The sequence below is a fragment of the Colobus angolensis genome, unplaced genomic scaffold (assembly GCF_000951035.1).
Source record: "Colobus angolensis palliatus isolate OR3802 unplaced genomic scaffold, Cang.pa_1.0 Scaffold38, whole genome shotgun sequence".
NCBI classification, from domain to species: Eukaryota; Metazoa; Chordata; class Mammalia; order Primates; family Cercopithecidae; genus Colobus; species Colobus angolensis.
The window spans coordinates 6,754,051-6,766,285 of record NW_012117154.1 but is presented as its reverse complement, the minus strand read 5'-3'; the positions used below and the strand labels follow the sequence as shown (position 1 = coordinate 6,766,285).

Sequence of the window (12,235 nt, the reverse complement as noted above, 5' to 3'; positions counted from 1 at the left end):
CTTTTTGAGACAGGGTCTTGCTCTGTTGCCCAGACTGGACTAGAACTCCTGAGCTCAAGTAATCCTCCTGTTAACAGACCAAAACTGAGGGTAGACCACCTATGCTCATGTGCCAGTAACAAGACGCAGATGAACTGGGAGAGAATGGAGTTTTTATTTCTGTAACCAGTTACAGAGAGAAGGCCTGGAAATTATCACCAGAACAACTCAAAATTACAGCGTTTTCCAGAACTTGTATACCTTCTAAGCTCTATGCCTACGCGTAAGTGTGCATTCATCTAAAGACGTAAGTGATTAACTTCTAATCTGTAACTAAGGTCTGAGTCCTGAAGACCTTCCTCTGGAGCCTCAGTGAATTTAATTAATCTAGCTGGGTCCAGGTGCTGGGGTGATCACCCGGATCTGGCCTCCCGCTAAGTCATGGAGGTTTAGGGAGTTCCTTTAGTCTCCAATAAAGCTTGTTTGTGGAGGCCTGGGGAGCTTCTTCAGACCCCCAGTAAAACTTGTTTAATCCTAAATGGGTCCTGTTGAGAATTCCTTTGTTATCTTGTCATGCTTTAAAGCCCAGGAAAGGCCTGCGCAAACCTCTTGGTGGGCTTTTGTTACATTCCAGCCTTTGTATAAGGGCGCTGTCTCTTTCAGCTTTTAGTATTTAACTTCACCACTTGGTCAGTACTGAAACAGTTGTTTTGGAGGCCTGCGTCAGTGAGACCTGGTCTGCCACACCCCCGCCTCAGCCTTGCAAGTAGCTGGGACTATAGGTGTGTATGACCACAACCAGCTGCAAAGTCCTATTTCTAAGGTGCATGGAAACAGTGAAGGGAAAATTAAGGCTATTTTTGCAAACAAAACATTCAAACAAACCATTTACAGCAGAATAAACAAATAAAAGCAAGTACTATAGATTGCATAGCCCCCATCAGGGGTCTGAGGCAGGACTCCAAAGGCAAATATACTGATATTCCTGCAGCCAAATTCATCATGCTAAGTGGAACAAATATCCCATAAACAGGATGATAGCTTGCTTCCAGCTGATTTATATGGTAATACGGTAGTTCATGAAATAGCAAGTAACCACATACCATACATTTTCTAGCACTTCTTACTCCCAAGGACAATGTTCACTAAAGCTTCAAACACAGGTTCAAGTGAAGCTAAATGTCTGTTAAAAAAAATAAAAAATAAAAAAAATAAAAAAATAAAGGTAGTTTAAAAGCAAATAAAATTTCAGGACCCTCTAAATTTATTATGCCAAAGGGGACATTAAGCCCTGGAGACCGAGTCAGTAGCATATTTGCAAATTCTGCTTCTTAGATTACAGCTTAACTCTATTCCCCAGGATCCTTGCTCTGGACATGACTAGGAGAAACACGAAGAGCTGCAAAGTTAATGATGTTCTGAAAAGCTGCAAAGTCGTATTGTCATATTTCTTTCTTTTTGAGATAGGATCTTGCTGTGTTGTCCAGGCTGGATTGGAAATCCTGAGCTCGACCGGGCATAGTGGCTCACACCTGTAATCCCAGCACTTTGGGAGACCAAGGCGGGTGGATCAATTGCGGTCAAGAGTTTGAGACCAGCCTGACCAATGTGGTGAAACCCCGTCTCTACTAAAAATACAAAAATTAGCTAGGCGTGGTGGCACGCACCTGTAATCCCAACTACTAGGGAGGCTGAGGCAAGAGAATCGCTTGAACCTGGGAAGTGGAGGTTGCATTGAGCCAAGATTGCACCACTGCACTCCACCCAGGGTGACAGAACGAGACTCATCTCAAAAAAAAGAACTCTTGAGCTCAAGTAATCCTCCCGCCTCAGTCTCCCAGAGAACAGATCTCCTCCTTCCCATCACTGATCGATCTCTGTTACAGATTACCTGCCTCCTTTATTGTCCTGTACCCAGCTCAGACCAGATGGCGCAAAGACCTCATGACTGTTGCATTTTCAGTGTGGAAGATTAAATACACCGTTCTTCTTCTTTTTTTTTTTTTTGAGACAGAGTCTGGCTCTGTTGCCCAGGCTGGAGTGCAGTGGCGCAATTTGGGCTCACTGCAACCTCCGCCTCCCAGGTTCAAGCAATTCTCCTGCCTCAGCCTCCCGAGTAGCTGGGATTATAGGTGCTCGCCACCACACCCGGCTAATTTTTGCATTTTTAGTAGAAACTGGGTTTCACCATGTTGGCCAGGATGGTCTTGAACTCCTGACCTCAGGTGATCCACCCACCTTGGCCTCCCAAAGTGCTAGGATTACAGGCATGAGTCACTGTGCCCGGCCAAATACACCTTTTGTGAAAGAAAAAGACCACCTCGACTAATCAGACCATTGAAACTATACATTAAAGTCTAAAGATGTTAAAATTCTGGTAAACTTCCGTAAACTTTATCTATATATGTGGTTCCAAACTTCTACACTTCAGAACACTGACTTCCATTCTTTGGAATCTGTGCTTCCTGGGTGGCGGGACTTAAACTTTGCACTTGAATAAACTCTCCTTAAACAAGATTCTGGCCCTTTTGATTATTTTAGGTTGACACCTGTATGCATACATGCAACAAGTCAGGCTATGTCTGGCTGCTTGAGGGTCTTGGGAAAGGGGCACAGCAGTGATGCGTTGCTGAGATCACAGGGCTGCAGGCAGCATGGAGGATGGGTTGAAGAGGAGTCTCTGAAGTCCCGGGGCAGCACCATGTCAATGGGCTTCTCAGCACTTCCTCCCACATCGGCACTGCCACACCTAAACATCTCTCTAACTCAGGGGTCCCCCTGCTCACTGATAAATGTCCTTGAAGCCAGCAATTAGCAGGCCACAGATAATTGCCAGATAGTCTATGGGGGCTCCCCAGGGTCCACATCTCCCTCACCTTTCCCCTCCCATTCTCACTGGTATTCAGCCTATTCCAGCAATTTCTCCATCATGCAAGGCAGGCACAGAGGTGCCCCATTTCAAGGGTCGGCATCTCTTCTCTGTGACGTTCTCCCCGCTTCCCCATTTGGTTGGTAAACTTCGAGGGTCAGTAATGCGGTTTGCCATCACCTTCTTCTGCCATAGAGGGCTTTATCTCCAGGTTCGGTTTCAAGAATTGTTTTAGGTCAAAGTGCTCCTGCAGCTGCAAAAGGAAAATCTCTTGGGCCCCTGAAATCAGGAAGCTAAAGGGAAAAGTCAAACTGGAGCTGCTTATGGCAAACCTGCCTCCCTTTCTGCTCCAAGTCCCCCCTCTGCTCACTGAGATAAATGAGTATCTGGCTGCCTCCTTTGGAGGGGCTCATCAGAAACTCAATGCGACCACTTGTCTCTTATCTACCCATGACCTGGAAACCCCCTCCCCACTTTGAGTCCCACTTTTGCTTCCAGTTGTCCCACCTTTCTGGACTGAACCAATGTTCATCTTACATGTGTTAACTGATGTGTTAACTGATGTCTCAGGTCTCCCCAAAGTGTCTAAAACCAAGCTGTGGTCTGACCACCTTGGACAAATGTCGTCAGGACCTCCTGAGACCATGTCCTCAACCTGGGCAAAATAAACTCTCTAAAGCAACTGAGGCCTGTCTCAAATGTTTTTGGTTCACGCAGTCAACCGAGTGCACGTTCGTGGAGCTGTCCATTCTGTCCGAGCATCTGTGACGGTGTGAACGGCAGCCTTGTGAGTGAACTTAGGAAGTCCTGAGTTCACTCAGTTAATGGCAGGATTCCCCCTCCCCCGAAAAAAAGCATTTCTATTCACTCTTACTGGAGTGTAAAACTCCCTTCACAAATTGGTGAAAAGTCAATGTCAGAAATATTGCTTTTCAAAAGACATTCAGGAAGGGAATGTGTGGAGCAGCTGTGCAGAAATAACAAAATGTTCGTTTTTCTTCCAGACCAGCTTATCTGCAGTGAATTCCTGGCACTAATGCAAAGGATTATTAAACCACGCAGAAAACATGGTTCGGGTTCCCAGTATATGTTCCCTTGCATACTAGCTGGCATACATCATTCACACCAGTGACTTTTTCCAACCACAACCAGCTTTGGCCAGCATCATCCCGTGCATTTCCTCCTGGACGCCTGTTGTGACCATCCTCAACCATCCTGTCTGTCTAGGAAAGAGCACAGGTGGAGCTGCCTGACTCATCAGCTCCACAGACTTGTTCTGACTAAGGTTTTGTTGTTTTTTGGTTTTCAGACAGGGTCTCTCTCTGTCACCCAGGCTGGAGTGCAGTGGCACCATCTTGGCTCAGTGCAGCCTCAACTTCCCTGGGCTCAGTGATCCTCCTACCTCAGCCTCCAGAGTAGCTGGGACTACAGGCATGCACCATGCCTGGCTAATTTCTGTATTTTTTGCAGAGATTGGGTTTGCCATGTTGGCCAGACTGGTCTTGAACTCCTAGGCTGAAGCCATCCACCTGCCTTGGCCTCCCAAAGTGCTAGGATTGCAGACGTGAGCCATCATGCCTGGCTGAGACTAAGGTTTTCATAGGAAACAAACCCATCAATGTAATTTTCAGCTGTTTCCTGAGCAGAAAGGAAGCCTTTCCACCACAGCTATGCAGATTGTTTTACACCATGACAGTTCTTGAATATTCATGCTCACCTTTAAAGTTCAGTTCTTCCTGCTGTATTCCAACCTCTTTCATAACCAACAAACCACTCCGTGGCATATGGTGACTTCTTCATTGCCAACTCCATTCCATCTACTCCTGGTCAAGATCTCCCTCCCTACACCACACACCACTGGCCCCATATTTTCCATATTTCAATGGCTCTTGGTAATCACAATTATTGTAAATTTTTAACTGTTTGTCTTTTTTTAATAGAGAGGGGGTCTTGCTATGTTGGCCAGGTTGGTCTTGAACTCTTGACCTCAGCAATCCTCCCACCTCAGCCTCCCCAAGTGATAGGATTATAAGCATGAGCCACCACGCACTAACCAGCTGCTTGTCTTTTGATGGCTTCCCAACATTACTGATGGTTTCTGCACTATGGACAAAGAGGGTGTTTCCATGTGTCCTTCCCACAGCGATCACTGGATACATGTAACCCTTTTTGTATGAATTCACAGTGTAATTAAACCCAAGGTCACAAAAAGACAAATGCATTGTAAAAATTAAAACATACACAATGTCAGCAACCAGCAGAGGTGCCTATAACAGAGGGAGTGTTGGGATGCTGCCAACACCTCGGGTCAGGTCAGATTTTGCAAATTTTGGCACCAAGTTTACAGGAAAAAAAAAAGCCTTTTCATTTTCCCAGCTTTTTGCTTTTTGGAATTGCTGATAAGGGCCTGCGGGTCTGTCCCACCATGGAATCAGGATGAAAAGACAGAAGTGGAGTCCTCAAAGCAACTACAGTCTAGTAGGACAGAGATGTCAACACTGCATTAGAGCATCATTCAACAAGGGCAGTTTCTGATGCCTCATGGGCACTTACTAAGTGCCAAGCTTCGTCCACTCCTCGAAGGCAGATTGGCTGATCCTATTAGCCAATGGAAACCCTAAGTCTGGAGAACTTCATAACAAAGGTCACGCAGCAGGAAGTGGCAAAGCAGGATATCAGATCCAGGTCTGTTCAACCTTTGCAGGTAAGGAGGGGAAGCTGTGAGAACCCAAAATGCATTGCACATCTGGGAGGGAGATGACTCCGAGGAGGCCTCAAGGGCCAAACTGGAATGCTGGGAAGGTGGGAGTGGGCATGGGCCCTGGAAGCACACACTGTGCACAGGTAGGAGGCTCCCAGGACCAGGAGTTGAAAGTTGCCCGCTGCATTCCGGGGACTGGGAGCCATGGAGGGCTCCTAGCAAGAAACAGCATGATCAAATCTGTATTTCCCACAGAGCCCTCTGGCAGAAGGATAAATGGTCACCTAGAAAAGGAGGAAACAGCATAGATACTGCTGTAGTGATTGAGGTACACTCAGGAATGGCCGAGAGGAGGAACAGGAGCAGAGATGGTTGAGAGAAGCCAAGAATGGATATGAGTCAGACAACTAAGGGCAACCCAGGTGGGCTCAGGCTGTGGATGACTGGTATTTACTAAATGCTTGAACAGAAGGTCAAGAGATGGGAGGAGGAGGATAAAATGAAGTCAGCTGGAGATATGTTGAGCTGAGGCGCCTGGCAGAATTCTAAGTGGAGATCTGCCTTCCGAATTTGTGTCTGTACACCTGCCACAGTATGACACATCAGACATGCCCCCCAAAATATAAGATGGACGGACAGACAAATGGATGGATGGATGGATGGATGGATGGATGGATGGATGGATGGATGGATGGATGGATGACTCAGTGGGATGGATAGGTGGATGGATGGACGGACGGATGGATGGATGGACAAATAAATGGATGGGTGAAAGGACAGATGGATGGATGGATGGATGACTGGGTGAGTGGATGAATGGATGGATGGATGGATGGATGAACAGACAAATGGGTGGATGGATATATGGGCAGATAGGTGGGTGAAAGGGCAGACATATGGATGAACAGATGAAGGGAAGAATGAATTCTCAACTTTAAATAATGAGATTGAGAAAATATGATTAAGTACAAAGTTTATTCAAGCCCAAAGCTTAAGGATGGCCACCTGGGAGCCTAGATTCAAGTTCCCCTGAAAAGACAGATGCTCCAATTAGCAGCAGTGGGTTCTTCTTCTTCTTTTTTTTTTTTTTTTTGAGACAGGGTCTCACTCTGTCACCCAGTCGGGAGTGCAGTGGTGTGATCACAGCTTACTGCAGCCTCAACCTCCCAGATTCAAGCAATCCTCTCTCCTCAGTAGCTGGGTACCACAGGCACATGCCACTATGCCTGGATAATTTTTTTAAATTTTTTATAAAGACAGGGTCTCACTATGTTGTCTCAAACAAAAACAAAACAAAAAGTCCCGCATTCCTGTCTCTCTGGGCCCGATAACTTTGGCACACCTCACACAGACGGCTCTGTGCTATTTTTTTCCCCATTTCTCCCCTTTTCATCAAGACCTTTCAAAGAAAGCCTCATAGAAAAATGCAAATTATGTTGGCTCCCTTTATGTTCAGGAGCTTAGTCCTGAGTTGCTAGGAAGGTTAATTATCAGATGGCCTTGTCCCACATGGAGGAAGGGAGATGTATTAAGCCATGCTTGCATTGCTATAAAGAAATAACCAGCTGGCTGCACTGGCTCGCGCCTGTAATCCCAACACTTTGGGAGGCCGAGGTGGGCAGATGGCTTGAGCCCAGGAGTTCAAAACCAGCCTGGGCAACATGGCAAAACCTCATTTTTACTAAAAATTCAAAAAAATTAGCCAGGTGTGGTGGTACATGCCTGTAGTCTCAGCCACTCAGGAGGCTGAGGTGGGAGAATCACCTGAGCCTTGGGAGGAGAAGGCTGCAGTGAGCCATGATCGTGCCACTGCACTCTAGCCTGGGTGACAGAGTAAGAACCTATCTTGCATGAAAATAAATAAATAAATAAATAAAAATAAGAAATTCCTGAGATTGGGTAATGTATAAGAAAAGAAGCTTAATTGGCACATGGTTCTGCAGGCTTTACAGGAAGCACGGTCCTGGCATCTGCTTAGCTTCTAGGGAGGCCTTAGGAAGCTGACAATCAGGGCAAAAGGTAAAGGAGGAGAGGGTATGTCACAAAGGGAAAGCAGGAGCAAGAGAGAGAGAGGGAGAGAGTGGCAGGTGAGGTGCCACACACTTTTAAACAACCAGATCTCATGAGAACTCACTTACTATCATGAGGACAGCACCAAAGGGAGGGTGTTAAGCCATTCACGAGAAATCCACCACTGTGAGCCAACCACCTCCCACCAGGCCCCACCTCCAATGTCGGGGATTATATTTCAATGTTAGATTTGGGTGAGGACAAATATCCAAATTATATCAGGGAAGGATACCTCTCAGTGAGGAATTTCTGTGAATTCCTTCAGTGAAGAAAGCCAAAAGCCAAATTGGGATGGCATTGCAGGGTGGCAAAAATAAGACCTCAGTCAAGTCACCAATTTATATAACTGCTGTTGCCTGCTGAATCATCTCTGGTCTTCAGAATACCATGAATTTGGTTTTCTTAGGAGAAGTAAAACAATGAGAGATACAGCCAGGCGTGTGGCTCACGCCTGCAATCCCAGCAGTTTGGGAGGCTGAAGCAGGTGGATCACTTGAGGTCAGGAGTTCGAGATCAGCCTGGCCAACATGGTGAAACCCAGTCTCTATCAAAAACACAAAAAATTAGCCAGGCATGGTGGCAGGTGTCTGTAATCCCAGCTACTGGGAGGCTGAGGCAGGAAAGTCGCTTGAACCCGGGAGGCAGAGGTTGCAAGGAGCTGAGATTGCACCATTGCACTCTAGCCTTGGCAATAAGAACGAAACTCTGTCTCGAAAAAAAAAAACAACTAGCCGGGCAAGGTGGGGGGCGCCTGTAATCCCAGCTCAGAAGAATCATTTGAACCCAGGAGGCGGAGGTTGCAGTGAGCCAAGATGGCACCAATGCACTCCAGCCTGGGTAACAGAGTGAGACTCTGTCTTAAAACAAACAAAAAATGAAATAGTGTCAGATAATCTTTTGTTTTCTTCTTGTGAAGAAATGACCATCAGAACTGCTTTTAGGAGCTTCTAAGTATCGTTGAAAAGCAGCTCTTTCAGGCCGGGCGCAGTGGCTCACGCCTGTAATCCCAGCACTTTGGGAGGTCGAGGCGGGTGGATCACCTGAGGTCGGGAGTTCGAGACCAGCCTGACCAACATGGAGAAACCCCGTGTCTACTAAAAATACAAACGAAATAGTGTCAGATAATCTTTTGTTTTCTTCTTGTGAAGAAATGACCATCAGAACTGCTTTTAGGAGCTTCTAAGTATCGTTGAAAAGCAGCTCTTTCAGGCCGGGCGCAGTGGCTCACGCCTGTAATCCCAGCACTTTGGGAGGTCGAGGCGGGTGGATCACCTGAGGTCGGGAGTTCGAGACCAGCCTGACCAACATGGAGAAACCCCGTGTCTACTAAAAATACAAAATTAGCTGGGCCTGGTGGTACATGCCTGTAATCCCAGCTACTAGGGAGGCTGAGGCAGGAGAATTGCTTGAACCTGGGAGGCGGAGGTTGCGGTGAGCCGAGATCGTGCCATTGCACTCCAGCCTGGGCAACAAGAGTGAAACTCCGCCTCAAAAAAAAAAAAAAAAAAAAAGAAAAAGAAAAGTAGCTCTTTCAGTTTTTAAATTTCAGATGCAGCTTTTTCCTATTGAGTGCACAAACTAATTCAGGTATTTTAAAGGCACCCCATTTTAGCTATCGTAGTCTGGGGTCTTCATGGGTTAAGTGAGACCATGTTTCTAGATACTGACAGAAGGTGGCACCATAAGTATTGTACATGAATCCAGCTGCCGTTTCTGCAGATGGAGGTCTCCTTTAGAAGTACAAGTGCCCATAATTTAGATTTTCCTTCTGAATGACCAAAAATGCCTAAGGGGAGGAATTCTGGTCACTAAAGAAGAAAGTGGCCAGGCGCGGTGGCTCACGCCTGTGATCCCAGCACTTTGGGAGGCCGAGGTGGCTGGATCACAAGGTCTGGAGTTCAAGACCAGCTTGGCCAAGATGGTGAAACCCCATCTCTACTAAAAATACAAAAAATTAGTAGGGCGTGGTGGCAGGTGCCTCTAATCCCAGCTACCTGGGAGGCTGAGGCAGAGAACTGCCTGAACTCGGGAGGCAGAGGTCATCATGCCACTGCACTCCAGCCTGGGTGACAGAGTGAGACTCAGTCTCAAAAAAAAAAAAAAAAAAAGAAGAAGAATGTTTAAATTTGTCAGTTGAACCAAGTTTCAGAATGTGGCCAGTTTTAAAGATGACACTTTCTCCTTGACCACATTTCGAATGAGAGAAAAGGCTGCAAACTCTAAAGAGATAAGTAAAACCTCAGAGAGAAGTGAAAATCACAAATCTGCTGTCAACAGAATCTCTAGAGAATAAAAATGGAAACTCCTACTTCCAGTAGAGCTTCAGTTCCAACCCTATCAAATTATTACTGTGTCTCAATCTTCAACTAAGCTGGAAGGATTCAGATCCCAAGACAGGCCTTACCAGAGACCCCGCCAGCCCCAGTGAGGTCGAGTAAACAAGTCGTTTGTGCTGGTACCAAGGCTCCAACTATTGATGAAGTAGTGGCAATCCCTGAAGGCCTGCTTCAGGTCCTATCTGGGTCGCCAAAATGTCAACCTCAAATAATGAAATTCAGAAAATATGATTAAGTATAGAGTTTATTTGAGCCCAGAGCTTGAGGATGGCTACCTGGGCACATACCCCTAGGTTGCCCTGAACATATGTTCCTATTAGCAGCAGTTACAGTGGGTTTTTAAGGAAAAGAAAGAGGCAGTCCCTACGTTGTCAGCAAGAATTTGCATTAAAATACAGAAGGTGCTGATTGGCTATGCATTGTTCTTAGTATCACTAATTCCACGTGAACATAAAGATGATGGGTGAGGCAGCCTGTCAGGAGCAAAAATTCCATCAAACAATTGCCCTGGACAGTTGCTTCTATGGTGGAAGGGGCACTGAATAAAGTCCCACGCTCCTGCCTCTCTGGGCCTGATCATTCTGCACACCTCAGAGCTCAGACTGCCCTATTTTTCTTTTCTCAGGAAAAATGGGTGGATGGTACTGGTGGCCCTGGTCTGATCATCTACCCTGGTTCTAGGAACCAGATTAATACCTTGTTACAGAGCTGTGGATTTCAGTTCAGTTCCCACACACAGACCTTACCTCTGATTTCTCTGACCACTTCTCCCCCACCCCAGGGACTTCACAGCTGAGACCCTCTTGCCAGCTTCCAACTCTGCAGCAGTCTTTGTTCCCAGACCGTGTCCCAAGGCTGCACGCTCTGGACATGACCACCTGCTGGACTGGCATCTGTCTTGTCACTTATCTGGCCTCACCTCTGCAAAAGGAACATAAAACTCAGGATCCCAATTCACTCTGCCAAAAGGAAAAGAAAGAGCTGAAAGCTGAGTGATGTAAGCAGCTGCCTTTCCTTTCGTTCCTAAGCAGATGGCTACAGATAAAAGGTTCAACAGCCGCTTCTCTTATGTAAAGTGCTGATTTGCTGAGTGTGAGCTGTACAGTCGACTGTTCTCGACCTGCTTCTTTTCTCTTGCAACGTGTGGATTACCACACTGTTCTGCTTTCCCCTCCAGCCCACTTTTCCCCTTTAAATACTGAAGCCCTCAAAGTCATCTTTGGAGAAAGGCACAGACCACAGACTGTTTCTGTGATACCGTGTTTTTTTTTCCTCCTAGGCATTGTCCTTAACCTTGGCAAAATAAACTTCTAAATTGATGGAGCCCTGTCTCAGATACTTTTTGGTTTACATCTCCGAGGCCCTACTGTTTCTAATACAGGTTTCCAGTTTGCTCATCTTTCCCAGGTAGGAAGATGCTCTGTTGACAAGAGAAATGTAATTCTAACACGCAAATCCGCCAAAACACATGGACTCAGCATTCAGCTCTAGCCGAGCTAAGAGGACCCCATGATCCTGCCCCACAGCCTGGGGCTCATCTTGTGGAGGAGGTAAGTGAAGTAGGCCCTGCCTCTGACTTCTTCCTAACCAGAGTTGCTAGTTGCGTTGGAAATTGGGTAAATCGAAGGTGAGTTGATGAATGTGGGAAACCAGATGAAAATGGCTGCTTGACGGGGTTATAACGCAGGAGAGAGGAATAGAACCCTTCCAACGGAAAGGTTCCAGCCTTGTGACCTGAGGGGACTGAAAGGGTATCCCAGAGGCAGGTCACTAGCCTTCCAGCTCCACCTGTGGGTGGCCTTGGCCAGGCAACTGCAAGAGCGCAGGGCCCCGGGGCGGGGGGGTCGCACCTGGCAGGCGCTCAGGGAGGGTGAAGCGGAGCGGGGTATGAGAAAAGAAAAGCAACAGAGGTCCGAGCTGTGTGAGGTGTGCGAGGTTAAACTGGCTCTGAGAGGTCTACGGGGCTTCAGTGGTCCCCACACGTGCCTGGCAATTGTTTAAAGGCACTATTGCTCCTGACCCGCTGCCCTCACCCATGAACTTCCTTTCCTGGAATCATTATGCAAACAACAACGTGCAGCCAATCAATAGCTTCGTAAATTCTTGGGGAGCAATTTAAGAACTGCCCCCCTCTTAAGCTTTATAAATCCACTTGTCACTGTTGCGAATCCTATGTTCAGGGCAACTCAAAGCTATGCTCCTAGGCTGCAATCTTCAAACTCGGTCCAAATAACCTCTCTACTTTATATCGTTTGCCTCAGCTTTTTTTTTCTTTTAGGT

General features: G+C 46.7%; 1 protein-coding gene across 1 annotated transcript in view; it reads left to right on the top strand.

Moving 5' to 3' along the window:
* Positions 1 to 398: 398 nt before the first annotated feature.
* Positions 399 to 12,235, top strand: part of LOC105520394 (splicing factor U2AF 35 kDa subunit) — a 27,162-nt gene continuing 15,325 nt past the window's right edge. Inside the window, exons 1-2 of the mRNA XM_011954113.1 lie at positions 399 to 426; positions 9,356 to 9,363. Of these exons, the coding sequence (XP_011809503.1) occupies positions 421 to 426; positions 9,356 to 9,363 (14 nt within the window). The 5' untranslated portion in view covers positions 399 to 420. The remainder of the gene's footprint in view (positions 427 to 9,355; positions 9,364 to 12,235) is intronic.